A 19,003-nucleotide genomic window follows, 5' to 3' on the forward strand; every position below is an offset into this window, starting at 1 on the left:
CGCCAGGTGGTGAAAGCTGTGCAACTCGTTCAGAATTAAAGTGCCGGCAGTCGTCGGCGCCTTGCAACGTAAAGCCGGGATGATCGAGATGGCGTGTGGTTAACTTGCATTTCATTCGCTGTCAGCTCTCATGTTTCACAGTCTCCTTTTATCACTTCCAGGCTGCGAACGGGTGCAGCAGCTGGCGGAGAACACAGTCTACTTCCGCAGGAGGCTTCGAGAAATGGGTTTCATCACCTACGGCAACAACGACTCTCCCGTTGTTCCCATGATGCTCTACATGCCCGCCAAGATAGGGTGAGCCTGGAACTGTGCGGCCGCTGCTGGTAGAACCCGAATGGTGATATTAGTCTAAACATTATGACAAATACTATGATTAGATATCAAACATCTGCATCATGATTGGTTGACCTTTTTCTGCTCTGATAGAATAATAAATGGTGTTAACCACAAACTCTAAATGGAGCATATTAATCCAAACATTGAGATGGATAATTAGACATTACATACTGTTGTATTACGTCTATATTATGAATAATTAGTCATGTGTTCATCTCTGCCTTTGGAATAATTGGAAGGCTGCTCTGATAGAATACATCTGAGGTTTCATCTAATCTGAGTTTAATCCCTTTCAAGGCTAATTAAATCCAGTTTAATTTATTCTGATCACTCATACTTTTGGTTAACGTCACACCAGAAGAATCGAGATTTTTCTTTGTTTTTGACTAAATTTGATGGAAATGACAGAAAACAGGAAAATATGTTGTGGAACTCGTTGAATAACCTGAGGTGGAAGAACTCCGGCTCTCATCTCAGCCAAAGACCCACTTTTTTAAGATCATTAAACTGGTTAAAGTGTCTCAATCAGCCACATGCTCTTTAAATGTTACACATTTCCCTGGATTGTGGCTGTTTTCTTCAGTCTAACCTCAAACTTCTGTGAAATATTAACACATCGTTGCCTCGATTCACTCTGAGTTAGGTGTGTCTTCTCTGATTAACCCTTTCATGCACGTGTTTTTATTTATCTTTAGGCATAAAAAGAACAAATTATTATTATTTAAGGAGTTACTGAAATGTCCCATGAAATGGAAATTGTGCATCTGAGGAACAGAAACAGAAAATGTGATGCTTTAACGTTTACTTTAGTGGCCTATGTGCAAAAAAAACCCACATTTATTATGACAAAAAAACATATTTTTATTTCCACTCATTGAGCATGAAAGGGTTAAAGCTGCGAATAATGTCTGTTTGATTGTTTTATTTACAAGATTAATGGTTAAGTTTAACAAGCTGTGGTGAATGAAGAAGACTGAATCAGTGTCCAATCAGAACCGTTCAGAGCTGCAAACCCGACCCTGAAGGCTCGTGGTAACCCAGAAGTGCTGCCTTCTGACCGGGGCTGTTCCTGGGGTTGAAATAACCGTGTTTAGCCCCGAGTTTCTGCACTACAAAAGGGCAGCGAGGGGAGAGGCTCCCCCAACAAAGAGCCTCGTCCCTGGAAAAGCTTCCTGTGGTTGCATCAAGTGTCTCAGTTGCCATGGAGACGGGTCTGCTGACATCATAAGCACAAAGCTCCAGGAGGAAGTTACGAAGTTCCTCGTAAATCAATATTTCTTTTAACCGAGATGAAATTGTTATTGATCCGGTCACATGCACGTCAGAGCGGTTTTTATACCTGTTCATGTTCGACCCCCGGCTGAGAGGGAGGAGATATCGGGTAATAACGGTGTTTTAGACGGGAATGACGTGGTGTTTTCCCTCCTGTCTGCCTTCAGAGCGTTTGGCAGGGAGATGCTGAAGAGGAACATCGGGGTGGTGGTGGTGGGCTTCCCGGCGACGCCCATCATCGAGTCACGGGCACGCTTTTGCATCTCAGCGGGTCACTCTAAAGAGATGCTGGACAGGGTGAGTAATCGCTTTCACTGGCTGAGTCACACCCAGAGGCAGAACTGGTCATTAGAGAAAATACTGCAGTACACTGAGCCAACGAGCACTGATGGATGCTCTTCCTCTCCGTCATGGAATCTGTTCTTAAACCTGTTGCATCAGGACCAATTTATATGAGTTTCAGCCTCTCATTTGTAGCCCTTGACTCTCATTAGTGGTACCGGTGTCCTCCAGCGTCTGACGTTACCACTTTGAATCCATTATTTATGTTGTTGGACTGCAGCACGGTAGCTTCTCGCGGACTGATCCTGACGAGTCCTGCGTGGCCACATCTCTCTGTTCTCTGCCCACACAGGAGAAGCTGAAGCCATTACTATTCAGTGGGAAAAACACTCTTTGGGGTGTTAAAATTCATCTAATTAAGCAGAATTATTAGTCCCAGACCGCGCTGCTTTAACCTCACTGGTGCTTTTACAAAGTTCAGTTCAAGAGGGCAAAGTTACCGTCAAAGTTTTTTACTTGTTAGCAAAACTTAACCTTTAGGAGTCCAGAAGGAGGAGAATGAAGTCAGTTCCAGTGTTTCACCAGCAGAGGGCCTATCTGACTGGTACTGATTGTTATTCAGAGTTGCATCCTTTAAAGTTTGGGCCCTCCTCTTACAAAGTGGAGTAATGACCTTCAAGTTATCTGAACCTGAGCCAACAGATCAGAGAGACATTAAAGGGAATCTGGGCTGTTTAACGTGTGGAGAGGTTGTCAGGATTGGAAGGACAGGTGTGCTTTTTCATTTCCTCAAAGTCTGCGGGAGAATTATTTTAGACACTTCCAACAGACTGCATCCCCCCCCCCCCGCCCAGCTCTGTGTGTGACAGCCAGAGTGTTCAGTAACTCATTCAGTGGCTCGTTTTAAAAGCAGCTCACAGTGTTTTATATTAGAAGCGTTTCCCTCTCAAACTTCGGCTCAGGAGACCAGCTGTGTGTTGACATTAAAGATCACATGTTCTTAAACAAATGTCTGAGGTCTTATTGAGATGTTTGAGACTCTGTTGGTTTAAGCACGAAGGCTGCAGCGATACACTGATCTCACGATACGATACGATACGATTTAATACACATCCTTTTCTGAGAGATTTTAAAGGGACAGTGTGATTTGACATGAATCATTGCTGATTGGACTGATGGTCCGACCTTTGACCCGGAAGGTCAACACTGCCAGACAAACGGAAACAAACAAACATGTCCCAAACGTGTCTTCAGCGTAATCAGACTCATGTTTATGTTGTGAATATTACATCATCAACCTGCTTGTTTTACTTGCTAAATACCATAAACACAAATCCAAATTCTCCAACAACAAACCGTCTTTTTTTAATTTTTGAGAAGGAGCTCAAACAATAAATTACAACAATCCTACACTCTATAAACAGAAAAGCCATCAAAACCACTGAGCTATGCACTTTATATAACATTTTTATCAACTAATTTATCACTTTTTTTTACAATGTTCTGTCTTTTCACTAATTGTAACGTCTGACTTTTCAATAAAGTTTGCTGGAAAAAAATATATATATCGATATATATATATATGTTTATGTATTTAGCAGATGCTTTTATCCAAAGCGACTTACATATATCGACTTATATATCGATAATCGCGGGTGAAAATTTCCCGGGAAACAAAAATATCAATATATTGCAGTATCGATAAAATCGCTCAGCCCTGATTAATTGCACTGGGACTGGGAACAGAAAGATGGAGGTTTGGGGCATAATTTTCTGAGAGATTTTAAAGGGACAGTGTGATTTGACATGAATTGTCGCTGATTGGACTGTTAATTTTTGAGAAGGAGCTCAAACAATAAATTACAACAATCCTACACTCTATAAACTAAGAGCTATGCACTTTATATAATATTTTTATGAACTAATTTATTACTGTTTTGTATAATGTGACCCCCCCCCCCCCCCCTCCCGGTATTGTTTTATATTATTTTAATGTTCTGTGTTTTCACTGTGTTTTGTAACATCTGACTTTTCAATAAAGTTTGCTAAATCTAAAAAAATCGATACTCGAGGCTAAAAAAAAATCGATTCTTTATTGGAAAACAAAATATCGTTGAATCTGGCACTTCAACTTGGGGCTTATGATCCAAACTATTTGCACCCATTAGCTCTCTGCCACTGTTTGGACTGCCCTGAAACTAGCCCTGAAACTAGCCCTGAAACTAGCCCTGAAACTAGCACTGAAACTAGCACTGAAACTAGCCCTGAAACTAGCCCTGAAACTAGCCCTGAAACTAGCACTGAAACTAGCACTGAAACTAGCACTGAAACTAGCACTGAAACTAGCACTGAAACTAGCCCTGAAACTAGCACTGAAACTAGCACTGAAACTAGCACTGAAACTAGCACTGAAACTAGCCCTGAAACTAGCCCTGAAACTAGCACTGAAACTAGCACTGAAACTAGCCCTGAAACTAGCACTGAAACTAGCACTGAAACTAGCACTGAAACTAGCCCTGAAACTAGCCCTGAAACTAGCACTGAAACTAGCACTGAAACTAGCCCTGAAACTAGCACTGAAACTAGCCCTGAAACTAGCCCTGAAACTAGCACTGAAACTAGCACTGAAACTAGCCCTGAAACTAGCACTGAAACTAGCACTGAAACTAGCCCTGAAACTAGCCCTGAAACTAGCACTGAAACTAGCCCTGAAACTAGCCCTGAAACTAGCACTGAAACTAGCCCTGAAACTAGCACTGAAACTAGCCCTGAAACTAGCCCTGAAACTAGCACTGAAACTAGCCCTGAAACTAGCACTGAAACTAGCCCTGAAACTAGCACTGAAACTAGCCCTGAAACTAGCCCTGAAACTAGCCCTGAAACTAGCCCTGAAACTAGCCCTGAAACTAGCCCTGAAACTAGCCCTGAGGTTTGTCAGGTCGTTCACCCCTGATGCGAATCACTCGCACTGAGGGTTAACGGTCCCCTGCATCTAATATGGGGGCATCAGTGGGCTCCTGTGATCAGTTCTGATCTCTTTAGAATAACACAACAATATGAGCTGAAGACGGGGAGTGTGGGAGTGCTGCAGGAGTTTACGCTTTCATCTGTCTGTCACGTTGAAATCTCTCTTTTATCCGTCCTCTCTGTATCATTCTCTTGTTCTTTGAAGTGTCACTTTGATTTGTTTCTTTCATCCACCGACGGGCTTTGGCCGTTTTGTCTTCTCACGCAGAAACAGCCACACGTCAGCGCTCGACCCTTTCATCGTCACGCTTGTGTCATTTCACTGGCCGCACGAACATGCTGACGTGGCACAAATTAGCCTTAACTGGCCTTCGTTCCCGCCCCGAAGACTCATCGCTTGCAGGTGCGAAGTGTTAGTGAAGGCGCGTCTTTTCAGAACAAAGGATACATTTGGTGCTTTGATCAGCTGGAGCTGCCTGTGAACTGAAATCTGAGGTTTTTAATAAGGAAACGGGACCCTATATGGTCCTTTGGGTGCTCAGGATCGGAGCCCGGCGCGTTGCTCCGATGCTTGATTGGAGCGGGATTTGGGGGCTTCAGATGCCTTGACCTCTTTATCGTCTTCCTCAGGCCGTTATAAAGGGGACTCGACCTGTTTTTCATCCATCAGGGAGTTACGTACTTGCTTTACTGGTCAGTTCTGATCTTCTTTCTGAGAACTGAGCTCCTAAATTGAAGCTTTTTGTTGATTTTTATTCATCTTCACTTCTTACAGCAGCAAGAGTCTAAAGATGAAATGCACTCCTAAACATTAAAAACATTAGATGATGGATTCCACTCGGTTCCAGAGACGCTATATACTGTACAAACTGTATAATTAGATTCAAAGACGAGCGTTTATATCCAGAAATGATCTGAGAACGTGATGTGCAGGAAGTTTAGCTCTGAAGTGACACATGCTCCATGTTACAGGCTGTAAACCCGGTTCTCTTTTTTTTACCCATCTCTACATCAGAGAAATGTCTCTTTTGTACTTTAGGAAATGCAACAAAGCACCTTTTAAGCCAAGCGAACGCCCTGTTTTGCCCTTACAGACAGAACAAAGGATCATCTTTGCATCTATTTTTTACTCTTATTGAAAAAGTTGTGGCTGATGAATCGATGCTTCCCAAACATGAATGACCTGATCTGACGTTTTTCCAGCAGAATGTAGAAATATGACGAGCTTTTCGGGGTCGTTCACTTTAAAGCTGTGGCTGATTGGAGGAGTTTTTACAGTTTTTCTACCCTCCTGTGGGTTTTTCTAATGTCCAAGCTTGGAAATATTTTATATAAGCTGCAAACTGTGACAGTTAACGGTCTCACTTTGAATGAACCGCTTTGCTTTGCTCGTGGGGCAGAGAGCGGCGTACGAAGAGGGAGGAGATGCATTTTTCACTCAAATGCAGAGAAAACGTAAGCTCTACTTCGGATCGTGTTCATTAGCATGTGGTTAAGCGTTAGAAACATGCAAATAGACGATGTTGTAAAGACAAACCCGCAGCCAGGCCCGGCAGCGCCTCACTGCGCTCCCCGAGGCGAGGAGAAAAGTGAGCCTTGTCGTCACCGCCCAGAAAGGCGAAGCCACTCACACTCTGGCCCAGACGCCACGGTCAGTGCACGGCTCGCTTTCCAAATGGTCAAAGGAGCCGACATCGAGCCCGGACCAGCACCGGGAAATCCAGCCGCAGCCATAAGCAAGAATGCAGACAAACGGTGTGGCCACCTGCTCGTATGCATGAGGCCACACCCCCTCAATCGGCTCCATACTGAGTGTCAGAGAGGAGGACGGTCAGTTTGTGATCCTGTGGCAGATACGTTGCTCCATCGCCAAACATCAGACCCGCCCACCACCATTAAAGCGCCCCATGTGTGAGGTTTAAGTTCGGTCACACAACAGTTTGCCAGCTGTTAGCCAACAGTTGACTCACGAGTATCAACTCAGCCAAAAGGATGGACGTGATGCATTAGAGCTGCAGCAGCTCTGCGGTTCTGTCACATCACTCATAAAGGTGGATGTTTCTGTCTTTAGTGACGAGGATGAACCTGTTTAGAGAAGAAAGTTTCCACGGTCAAGCAGAATGACCAAAAATGCACCGGGAAGCGGTGGCTTTCCTCACCTCGTCCTTTGTGGTTTTTTTCTGATCTTTAATTCAGACCAGAGGTGTGACTGTGAAATGCAAATGAGAAAAGTAACAGATGAATAAGTATAAAGCCTGTTAAAGCTGCTCAGATGAGAGGTGAGAAACCCACAGAGACCCTGATCGAGCTCCACTCAGCTTCCCTGCTTTTGTTCTGCTTCTCAGGCCTGTACCTTTAATGTTTGCAGCAGGAAGAGTCACTGCACTGTGTAGCCCTGGAAGAAAGCTGGTGAACAGAATCTAGCATTTAGCACCTGAAGATGATATCTTAGCTTAACTTTGAAAGGTGATGATATGTCAGTGTTTGCACCTTGTTGCTCTCCTTCCACGTGGTAAAAATATCTCCAAATATAATGATATTAACACGAAGGAAGTCATCATCGGCATGTTGTTACCTCCAGCTAAACGTCTCCTTTCAGCCAGAATGCACATCTGGGTAGGGTAGTGGTATGATTGCCACCTTTCATGTGGGTGACCTGGGTTCAAATCCCCTGCATGAAAGGTACCTCCAGTAGGGGTCCTTAAGTAAGGCAAGGCCCCCTTACCCTACCTGTAAGTTGCTTTGGATGAAAGCATCTGCTAAATACATAACAAACATCTGCATGAATCTGTGATCTGATTGGGCCCGTGTTCCTCTCTTCCAGCTCATTTTCTTCATTCAGCCTGTGTGATCTCCCCGGCTGCACTTCATTTCATTCATGTTTCCCGCTTTTTTTTTACATTTTTTTCATTGTATGAATGTCTCCACAGGCGCTGAGTGCCATCAGCGAGGTTGGAGACCTTCTTCATCTAAAGTACTCCCGTCACAGGATACGACCGTGTTTGGCCCGACCCTCTGATGACGGCGTGTATGAGGACATTGATGACTGATGAACCACTCCTCTGCTGAAGAGGTGTGAACCCGAGTAACCACGGGAAACACAGGTCAAGATGCATCACAAGTCTTCCGTGAGGACAGAAATGTGCGTACATGCCCCTTGTCACTAGCTTGCCATAATGTAACCTCACAATAAATGGAAATCCATCATCTGATCCTACTTTGCCTTACTAGTAAAGACACTGAAGACGGCACCTCGGCTCTCTCCTGCGCACATTTTGTGATACTTTTTTAAGTTTGTGTCTAAAGATTTATGATTTGGTTGTATGTTGTGTGGCATTCGTTGTCGCTGCTGAACCTTGTTGTTACACGTGTGAAGCAGACGTCACAAACAGAAGTCTAAAGTGTGGCTTAAAGTTACTCTTTTAGCCGTGAAAGGTCCATTTTTGTCATGCAGCACGTTCCAGATCGTTGCTTTTTTCCACCAGCAGAAGGTGGTAAATGTTGCATGTTTGCACAGGATCACACAAATCGCCTGTTTGCTCGCCAGAAAGGTTTCACTCTGCGATTTTGTCGGTTAAAATCACTTAGTAAAAGTCCTTTAAATGAACATAACTGTTCCAGAAAGCCCTGTGAGTAACTCAAAGAGGGTTTAAACTCGTAGCTCACAGCTAACTGGCTAACCAACTAGCTAACTGCAGCTAATACCGTGTGAGCTTTTTAGCGAAGTAGTTTTCTTTTACTGAAGGATCAGCATTAATTTGGGGCACTAATGTGTGTGTATATGAAGGTAAATCCTGCAGGCACTTAGCTGCAGCTTCCCATAGAAGTATTATTTTACACTTTCCTTTTTGTTTTGGAAGAACTGAACACGAGCTGCTTCCTCCATGTTTCAGGGCTTAAGCTAAGCTAACGGCAGCTAACGCTACAGGTTTAGCATAAAGACATGAGAGATCCCAGTTGTCCAAGCAAATTGCATTCCCCTCCGTGGCATCGCTTAATAACTCAAATGTAATCTCTCTTTGCAGAAGTCGCAGTCACTTAAGAAAAAGCCACAAACTTTGTTGTGAGCAGTTCTAGAAGTCAAGTTTTTATCAATCAATCGACGATCTCACTGCTGGAGACAGCATGGCTGCTGCCAGAAGGGACCGCCGCACATGCACTCAGACCCAGCTGGAAGTCGGCTGGTTTTCTCGCCACCTGATGCTCCGAGGTTCTGTGACGGCGTGAGACATCGTGTTTCCATCCGAAGCCTCCCGTCACGAGTAGCTGAACGCTTCCTTCTGAGCAGGGACACTGTTGCTGGATGTAGTTCGGTATCAAACTGCTCGCAACAAGGTTTGAGGGTTTTCTTCGGTACAGAGAGATGATTTCTGCACTCGGAGGTCGTTTGAGCCTCACAAACCAATCTGATTTAATTAGTTTTAATGTCTCAGACGTTCTTAAATGAGCTGATTTTCTTATCTTCGTGAAAATATAAAAGTAATTCTCGTTAAGTTGAGTTGCCTCAGCTGAGTTTGGCTCAGATCTGGGTCAGAACAACAGTGCCAAAGTGGAAATGGATCTGAGGAGAACTGGAGTGAGTCACAAACAGCCAAAAGAGCTGCTTCAGCTGTCCGAGGTTGATGTGCAGCACATAAAAGGAACCTAAACGAGTCCAACGCGCCCAAATCAGCAGCCAGTGAGTTATTTAGCTGAAACTGTTGCTGAGTGATGGTTCCCACTCTTATTATATCTGCTGTTTGGGGTCAGACTGTTGATAAAAGGTGAGATTTAGTGAAACTTTAATCAGGACTTTTATCACTAAACGTCACATTTAATCAGCTTTAATCATCACTGCTGTCCAACAGCCTGTATTTTTGCATTTTAGCCTATTAAAGTCTTACAAACGGGGCTGATTATCGCGATCGATTCAAGTCCAATTCACAAGATTCCGATTTAATATCGATTCAGATAAAATTGTTTTTGTTTAAAGTCAGATAGGAAGGAGCTTTTCGCAGGAATGCTTCCACTTTGCTTTGCTTCTGTAGAGCTCCTCGCGCTCGGCGTTCTTTCCGTATCCAAAAAGCTGGCGCCGCTCTCCCCGGGTCTTTGAATCTCATCGCTTCGCATTTCAAGACGATTCGGCGCGTTAAAAATCGATTTGAGCATTTTTTTAAGGGATTTTTGATCGATTTGCATTGGAAAATGGAGCGTTTGAACCCAGCCGTGCTTACAAACCGCCCCACATGTGACCTTTAAACGTGCAGCAACAAGGCCAGAATGGAACTGTCCACCTTTGTCGTCTCTTTTGTGCTCGTCAGCTGCTGCACTGTAACTGTTTCTTGGTTTTTGTGATGCGTTGGACCCCAGGAGATGGTGGCCACATCCGCTTTAATGCCTTTAAGAGCTCACTGATGACTGTAATCACGGTGCGGGTGTGTGATCACCGTCATGTTTTCTGCTGTAAATGTGTGTGTTGCTGCACTTTTTCGTGCTTTTGAACTCTGGGTTTATCTGCGTTGTGCTACTGAGCTTTTGAGCTGCAACACTCCTTGCTGAAGGCAGCTGTCCGAGCTGAAAGACGCATTCATCAGCTCTCGCATGTCTGCTGTCGGGCCGCCGATACCAATGGTGCATGCACACAGTGAGCACCTGCAGCTGCTGTGTACAGACGGTGGTGCTCGCTGTTTTCCATTCATGAGAAGCTCCTGTTGACCTCCGTCTGGTGTCTTTTCTGTGGGCGAACTGAAAATGAACATTTACGTTTGCACACAAGAAAGCGGTTCAGATCTCACTCTGTAAAACTGCTCAACCTCATGATGTCTTAATGATGCAGTCGAACATGAGTTAGACGGATTGTTTCAGATTTATTTATACTTGACAAACACAAACACGCTATGTCTGTGGAAGCTATCAGCCATTAAGTCCTCTGTTACTGAAAAGGATGCCTTTGTGGGTGCAGGACAGCATGAAATGCTGCCGTGGAAAGCGGTTTATATTGTTTCACGTACAACTAGATGTTTATAAAATTGTTTTTCTTTCCTTTTTTATTGGTGTCCGCACGTCAGAGACGTTCTACAGTAGTGCCTTTTAAGCAAATTATTTTCTAAAATTTCTGATGATGGTGATTGTTTATCTTCATTTGAACTCTTGTCTTTAACTGTACTTATTGTCATCACTGGATGTGTTGTCATTGTTGACTAATCATCATGCATTTGATTGTAGGAAAAGCACCATTTGCAACACATCATCAAACTATTAACATGTAAAGTTTCACCATTATCAGTTAAATCAATAAACCTTTAACAATAAAAACAAAGATGTCTGAAACTGCCTTCAGTTTTGTTGAGATTGGATGTTCTTGTCATCTTTTTTCCCACATAATAAATGGACTTTAAGTGTCATTCAAACTGTGATGATTGTTAGAGTCGGATGGATGTATCAGAAGTGGGCAAAGAGATCTGGAAATGGTTCGGCTCTATCTGCGGATCTCAGAGGTCTGGAGGGTATACACCAGGTCAGGAAGTCTTGTATGTGAGGACAAGCTCATTTAAAGGTGAACTGTAAGGTTTTAAAGTAATCAAATCTACGTGAAATCTCAGGGGAGATGTGTTCAGGCCTTTTCCTTCCAGTAATGAGTCGAGCTGAGCGAAGAATTTACCAAAATATAACTCCTAGGTTCCTGCAGGCTGGGTGATGTTGTTTCATAGACTGTTAAGATAAGGACCAATGGGAGATTAAACACATTTATATGCAGTTTATTGAATTTAAAGGGGAACTCTGGTATTTTTAAATCGAGACCTTATTTCTGGCATGAAATACTAACCTAACCTAGGAATCTAAATATCTTCCGAAGGACGCCGACTTTCACCAAACTGTTCTCGGTGAGTAGATGAACTTATTTCATGCCAGAAATAAGGTCCAGGTTTAAAAATACCAGAGTTCCCCTTTAAGGTCATTTAGGTCCATTCTGCATTAAAAGTCAGAGCGTTGAGATTAGCAAGTGAGCATAAAAATAGTAAAATGCATTATTTTCTTGAATAAGCAGGTCAAGAGTCTGCTTATAAATGGGGAACAGAGCGGGTCCAAGGACTGAGCCCTGTGGCACGCCACTGGTCTGTTGGGATTTACTCGCCCCAACACAACGGGTCACTTTCATGACCGATCTTTCCCTGCAAAGATGTCGCATCCTTTCTCTCCACTTTGTTTCTGCTTTACATCCGAGACGTCTCCTCTTCAAGTCATCTGGATCTGGGGTCTTATTCCATGCGTTACTTGGGCTTTGGAAAGCTCAGTCAGCTGCTCTCACGTGCAGCCAACAATGGATTTTATGGGATCAAGATGGGTAAATATGCTGCTTGTGCTCCAGCGCATGTGCTTGTATGGAGTTTGAATGGCGCTCGTTGTACTGTTTCAGAAAGAGTGTGACGAGAATGTGTAATATAACACCTCACATAGTATTAATGTGCTTTCATTAACACTGGAGTAACTTTTTGCCCTTCAGGAACGATATCGTGTCAGTTCAAGCTGAATTTGGAAACCATTCTCATTAATCTTTGTGAAACATTGCCAGAAGAGCTGAAGAGATCCTCCCTGTGAGCCTCTGTGGTGTTTTGTTCTTTCCATCTGTCTTTCTCTTAGAAATGGAGAAGAGGACTCCATAACCGCCGACCAGAATGAAGCAAAATACAAAAACAAGCAGCTTCTAAACTGAAACTGACGGCTTGAGCTGATTTTTAAAAAATTAAAATAAAAAAAAAAACACGCATCGGATCATTTTTCGAATAAGCAAAAAAAAAGACGATAAATAAACACAAGTTTGGTCTTTTTGTTTATTAACACTTTTAAATTATTAAATTAAAATATATAAAATCATCTGTGCACAAGGCATAATATCTTCTTTTTAACATAATTAATGAAAAACAACTTAAAGTGCAGCATAAAAAGGCATTTTTCCTTTAATTTGGCCTCATGTCTGCAGCTATAAACACACTCATAGTGTTTGAGATGCTTTAACCGGTCGGTTTGTGCAACAAGGCGCTGCATCATTGCCGCGGCTGTTGAGCAGCCTTTATTTTCACTCCTGTCAGTGAAACCAGGTGATGTTGCTATAAATGCGCGGCCACGCTTGATGCGCTTCCTGTCATTTCACTTTCTTGCACCACAGTGTCTGCACGCCGTCACTTTTTCATCCACTAACCTCTTTTCCCCATTCAGGGGGCTTAAATGACGCGGTGCGTTAAAGCTCCGCTCTCCATGACCGCTGTGAGTGGATTTAACACGCGCACAACTTTCTTTTTTCTTCATAAATCAATCCGCGGATCACGTGCGTGCCGAATCGAAGATATTGTTCCAAACGGATCAATGATGATCCGTTGCGCCACTATGAGTTAGAAACTAACATTTTCTTTCTTTGCATTCTCATCCAAAGTAATCGATCATAGAGTCTGAAACTATGATGGCAAACACTCGGAGACCCTGCCCATTTGAACGGTTGCAAAACTGCTTTTCCAGCTGCTGTATTTAAGCTTCAACTCAAGATTTTCTCCTCCTCACTCCGCCGTCCTGCAGCTCTCCTCCTGCTCAGTTTTTGTTTTTGAGTCTCACATTTGCAGCAGAAATGGCCACAGCTGGTCAGGTAGGTGCACAGTTTAATGTGAGATGCACATCTGGGATCTTTTACACCTCAGTTATCTCTTCTAACTGTAATAATCAAAGTAAAACGAGCTTTTTGTGCTGTTTGCCTGTTGAGGTTTGATTAGTTTGAGAGTCCAAATGCAGATTAATGTGATAAATGAGGCTAACACCGGGTAATATACTAACTCCAGCCTCTCGTGATGTTTTTAACATGCATTTTTATTCTACTTAAACAAGCTCAGAGTTAATACTTCTACAATGAAAACGTGAAATTAAAAAAATCCATCTGTGTCTTGCTTTTGGCTGCATTTAAAACTATCCTGACAATTTGCACAACTGCGGAAACTGGCGAGCACCAAACAGTAGAAGGCCAACAGAGAAATGTTGGAGGAACTCACTAAAAATTACTTCATATCTCACTGTTTATCTCCTGAATGGTTTTCCTAGTGATGCTAAACTTGCTGTATGATACATTGAATAAAACTGTCCTCGTAAAGTTTTTTTGCTGGATAACTCGTGGACTTTGAACTCTTACTTTTTATATGTTTGCTTTTTATTCCAGGAGCAGCTCTGTCTTTTTCTAGAGTTAACGTGACTCTAGAAAAGAGAAAAAACAGACTTTTAAGATACACTTAAACACGTTATTCAGACCGAAATCAAGCTTCTGAAAACCAGGCTGACGCACTAACTAATGCAGTTGCAGATCCAATCACTCAAAAAGGCTTAAATGCTCTGAAGTTCCAACCTTTTGCATCACTTCATAGAAAAATTAAAGCGTAAGTGTAAATTAATGCAGCTTAATCACCAATAAAGCTGCTATCACTCTGGTTTCTAAAGGAGTCAGAAATTATGACTGAAAATCAGACCATTAAGACTACGTCTCAAGAATTTCAGACTGTCGCTCTGCTCTAATAAAATCCCGACAAAACCACCTTTCAAGTATCTTAAAGATAGCATCTGTGCAGTGAAGTCGGTTCTACTTATGGGTGAAATGATCTCCAACAGAAAAAAATAGCAGTGGCAGAACATCTTGAATGTTTCGTCACAGTCCGCTCTGTCAAACTGTTATAATTAAAGAGCAGAAGCAGGACTCGTTTCATGCTGGTTTCACCGCTGCTTCAGGTCATCAAGTGCAAGGCAGCAGTGGCCTGGGAGCCCAACAAGCCTCTGGTCATCGAGGAGATTGAGGTGGCTCCACCTCAGGCCAACGAGGTTCGCATCAAGGTGAGACGATCAATATCAAGACACACCTGTGATTAAAGGGGAACTCCGGTATTTTTAAACCTGGACCTTATTTCTGGCATGAAATACGTTCATCTACTCACCGAGAACAGTTTGGTGAAAGTTGGCGTCCTTCGGAAGATATTTAGATAACTGGAGATCCATATAACGGAGTGAACGGGGCTTAGAGGATGCAGCCTCTAAATAAGGCATTATCTGTCTTTATTTCACCAATACTTTAAGAAGAATGAATGAATGAACGTGTGCTATAGCTCTGTTAGCTCATAGCTGCTGTGTTGTTGTTATTGGTGGCTATCGGGGGCTTTCTACACACTCGTCTACTGGTATGACGTCATTGACGCCCGCCGCTGCAGCACAGTTTATTTACTCCAGTAAGAACGTCCATCTTACTCAAAGTTGTCGTCCACATTGTCAAAATCTGATAAATATCCTGCCATGTTGCACAAAACTAGCAGCAGCAAACTCTGTGTGAAGTTAGCCGACTGTCACAGAGCACGGAGTGAATAAACTGTGCTGCAGGGGGGCGTGTGGATGAAGTGGTCCCAGTAGAGTGCCTGTGTAGAAATCCCTCCGTTAGCTCTCCTATAGCTGCAAGTAGCCACATAACAGCAGCTATGAGCTAACAGAGCTATAGCACACGTTCATTCATTCATTCTTCTTAAAGTATTGGTGAAATAAAGACAGATAATGCCTTATTTAGAGGCTGCATCCTCTAAGCCCCGTTCACTCCGTTATATGGATCTCGAGTTATCTAAATATCTTCCAAAGGACGCCGACTTTCACCAAACCGTTCTCGGTGAGCAGATGAACGTATTTCATGCCAGAAATAGGGTGCAGGTTTAAAAATACCGGAGTTTTCCTTTAAGGGTTTGGGATTCATGAGTGAGAGGTCACTGCTTTTTAGGACTCAACCACAAATTGAAGACATTAAACTTAGTCATTTCTATTTGGTTGTTTTCAGCTGAATGGAGACAAATCTTTAAATGATGCAAGTTATTATGTTTGGGAGAGGTGGAAGACTGTTTATGGGGAAAAATGTGATGGAAATGGACTAATTTATTAAATAAATCGTGTAAAAATGTGGTGATAATGATCTGTCGAAGGTTAAATATGACCGTGACTGCTGCTTTTTGAAGGAATGACATCAAATGTGGAGGTTGGGAAACCTTAAACGAGTTGCCGACCATAGAACCCGCAACTTCTTCCAGCATTGTTTTTATTATTCAAGTGTTATTGTCTGTAGCAGTAACCAAAATACTCAGCTGAAACTCTCAGCTTCAGATTAAATGGATCAGATGTGGTGCATTCTATTTAATGGTCAGCAGGGGGCGACTCCTGTGATTGGAGACGTAAAAAGGACTATTTGTACTGAAGCCAAAGAAAATGACCATTCCTGATGGATCCGTCCCTTTCTATGGATATTTTTCTGAAGTATGTTCTGTTAATCTTGAGTTTTGGCCTTTTTAACAGTACCGTATAGTCAAATGGACAGATGGATGGATGCTAATCGTATTGCAACTAAAGATATAGTTCAATCGGGTTTGTTTTTATTTGATTTCATTCACATCATTGCTGTGCTTGTTCTTCTTTGCAGATTGTGGCCACAGGGGTGTGCCACACAGACCTGTACCACCTGTTTGAGGGTATGCACAAAGACGGTTTCCCTGCAGTCCTCGGCCACGAGGGAGCTGGCATCGTGGAAAGTGTCGGTCCCGGTGTCGCCGAGTTCCAGCCAGGTCAGTCAAAGCTCTATTTGGACAAAAAAAGAACTGCAATTTGGTCTAATTTAACAAACACCTGTTTTACAATGGTCCTGAAAGTCAATGTGGAGGTGGACTGGAACACTGGATGTTTTGTAAGTTGTAAATTTTTCAGGAGACAAGGTTATCCCCCTGTTCATCTCCCAGTGTCGAGAATGTCGCTTCTGCAAGAGTCCTAAGACCAACCAGTGCGAGAAAGGATGGTGAGTTAATCTCTTACCTCTGATCTTCTTATTCCAGCCATCAAAGATATGCTCATTGCATTTCAGACCCATCTGGTGTTGCATCAAGCTGCCATTTGCACACGTTTTCTGCACAGGGCTGCTGATCATCATGATGTGATGGCATTGGCAGACACCAGGATGACCTGTAAGGGGAAGAAGGTGCTGCAGTTTATGGGAACCAGTACCTTCTCTGAGTACACTGTGATTAACCAGATTGCTGTGGCTAAGATCGACCCTGCTGCTCCTCTGGACAAAGTCTGCCTCCTTGGTTGTGGGATCTGCACTGGATTCGGAGCAGCAGTGAATACCGCTAAGGTTTGTGTGTGTAAAACGCACACTGTTGGGAGTCTGTTATTAACTGCTATTAACCTCAGGTTGTTGTGACTTTCTGTGGACGTTCAATTTACCTAATAAGCTATACTCAGTAGTTAAAGATGAGAAGTCACGAAGAATCAAAGATGAGACAGATTCAGCTGGATCGCGGTCCAATGATGGTTTCCTGCAGAGTTACAATATGACCATACATGAGAAGTAGCCCGGGCTAAGTCTGAAGTCTCTTCTGAAAGTTTCCATCTTTTATACAATTTGGGGCCTGAGGCAGCTCCTCCCCGGGCCCCTCCTTTCATATGGCGTATTTTCCCCATCCTTCCACCATTATGTCTTATTTACTACTTTTACCCGAGGCTGGGTCCTGTCTTTTTTAAAAACCCATTTATTCATATAATAGTCCCTCCTCCTACTCCTGACCTTTCCCCTACATCCAGATCTCCTTTGATCATCTTTGGCTGCAATTAGCGTGGAGACCATGGCTGTTAATTAGCTCCAGTGATCATCATTTTAGCGTGGGGGCCATACCTTATAGTCCTAACTACGAGATAGAGATTGTGTCAGGCTTTGTAAGGCCCTTCCTGGACATGGCGCCCCATTATCATTCATTAATGATAGACTCAGAGCTACACATTGGTGTTTTCCATAGTATTACATTCAGGGATTGTTAGGCATCCTGATAGCCAGACACTACAAGGTCTTTTCCACTTTAGGTTGAGCCTGGTTCCACATGTGCCGTGTTTGGTCTGGGAGCTGTGGGTCTGGCAGCCGTCATGGGCTGCAAGTTTGCAGGAGCAAAGAAGATCATCACCGTTGACATCAACCCAGAGAAGTTCGAGAAGGCCAAAGTGTTCGGTGCGACTGACTTCGTGAACCCCAAGGATCACAGTGAGCCCATTAGCCAAGTGCTGTCTGAGATGACCAACGGAGGCGTGGACTACTCCCTCGAATGTGTCGGGAATGTGGGAGTAATGGTGAGATCGATGGAGAGAACGTTTACTATTAGCTCTAAATGAAATTTAGTGACTTTGTGCTGTTTTTCCATCCAGCGCAGCGCCTTGGAGTCTTGTATGAAAGGTTGGGGAGTCAGCGTGATTGTTGGCTGGACTGACATGCACGACTTTGCTGCCCGACCCATTCAGCTCATTGCTGGACGTACATGGAAAGGATCCCTGTTCGGAGGTGAAGAAAATGGCCGCTGAGTAAAGTATTGGTTTTCAATCATAGCTTCTTTTCTGATATGAATGGGAAGCTCCTCCTAGAGGTGGACCAGCCTCAATGCGATTTCCATTTTAATGAATCACGTTCTGTAAGTGCACAGCTGCTGGCTGACTTTGTTCAGCTATGGAGTGCAGTGAGCAACACTTTCGAGTACTTTCCAAGTCATGATGGTCATCTAAAAGCTTTCAGAGTTTAACCTGCAATCGTTCAAATAATACAAGACATCATTTTCAGTTTATCTTATTGTATCTACTCGGTGGGGCTCAGGGTTCAAGAGTAAAGATGGCGTTCCTGAGATGGTTAAAAAATACCTGGACAAGAAGGTGAAGCTGGACGAGTTCATCACCCACAACATGACTTTGGACCAAGTCAACAAAGCCATTGAGCTGATGAAGCGAGGCCAATGGTACGTTCCTAAACCTGCTCGGTTTTTACGATTTGTGAGCAAAGACTAAATGTAAAGTGTTCTAATTTGTCTTTTTCTTGCTTCACAGCATCCGGACGGTTCTGAGAGTTTCTCCACAATAAATTCATGGTGTTGCTTGCAGCCACAGTGAAACAAGATTGTCCAAATACTTGGAATCATGTGTACTGACTGTGATAATTACAGCGTGTAAATCCCACAAAAGTGAGGTGTTGTGGAGTAAAATAAATGATTAAAACAGATTGTGTCAGTTTTGTTTTATAAATCATTGAAATGTTTATATATTATACTGTTCTCCCAGATATGAGCCTTGATATATATTATATTGC

General features: G+C 43.1%; 2 protein-coding genes across 2 annotated transcripts in view; both read left to right on the forward strand.

Moving 5' to 3' along the window:
• The window catches only part of LOC140269936 (serine palmitoyltransferase 2-like), a 28,509-nt gene extending 17,335 nt beyond the window's left edge, over positions 1 to 11,174 (forward strand). Inside the window, exons 10-12 of the mRNA XM_072364961.1 lie at positions 162 to 297; positions 1,779 to 1,908; positions 7,791 to 11,174. Of these exons, the coding sequence (XP_072221062.1) occupies positions 162 to 297; positions 1,779 to 1,908; positions 7,791 to 7,910 (386 nt within the window). The 3' untranslated portion in view covers positions 7,911 to 11,174. The remainder of the gene's footprint in view (positions 1 to 161; positions 298 to 1,778; positions 1,909 to 7,790) is intronic.
• Positions 11,175 to 13,385: 2,211 nt separating this feature from the next.
• Positions 13,386 to 18,912, forward strand: LOC140269942 (alcohol dehydrogenase 1-like). The gene is made up of 9 exons (XM_072364967.1): positions 13,386 to 13,477; positions 14,599 to 14,700; positions 16,313 to 16,454; positions 16,594 to 16,681; positions 16,798 to 17,017; positions 17,743 to 18,003; positions 18,079 to 18,211; positions 18,518 to 18,656; positions 18,745 to 18,912. The coding sequence occupies exons 1-9, from the start codon at positions 13,460 to 13,462 to the stop codon at positions 18,776 to 18,778; spliced, it is 1,137 nt and encodes a 378-aa protein (XP_072221068.1). The 5' UTR covers positions 13,386 to 13,459; the 3' UTR covers positions 18,779 to 18,912.
• The last annotated feature ends 91 nt before the right edge of the window (positions 18,913 to 19,003 follow it).

This window comes from Leuresthes tenuis, unplaced genomic scaffold (genome assembly GCF_036924035.1).
Source record: "Leuresthes tenuis unplaced genomic scaffold, fLeuTen1.0.hap1 SCAF_15, whole genome shotgun sequence".
NCBI lineage: Eukaryota > Metazoa > Chordata > Actinopteri > Atheriniformes > Atherinopsidae > Leuresthes > Leuresthes tenuis.

Excerpts from the sequence above, each read along its gene's own strand:
- LOC140269942 (XM_072364967.1), top strand. Across the intron at positions 16,455-16,593 it reads TGTCGCCGAGTTCCAGCCAG|GAGACAAGGTTATCCCCCTG; the intron begins GTCAGTCAAAGC and ends TAAATTTTTCAG. Across the intron at positions 18,657-18,744 it reads CTGATGAAGCGAGGCCAATG|CATCCGGACGGTTCTGAGAG; the intron begins GTACGTTCCTAA and ends CTTGCTTCACAG.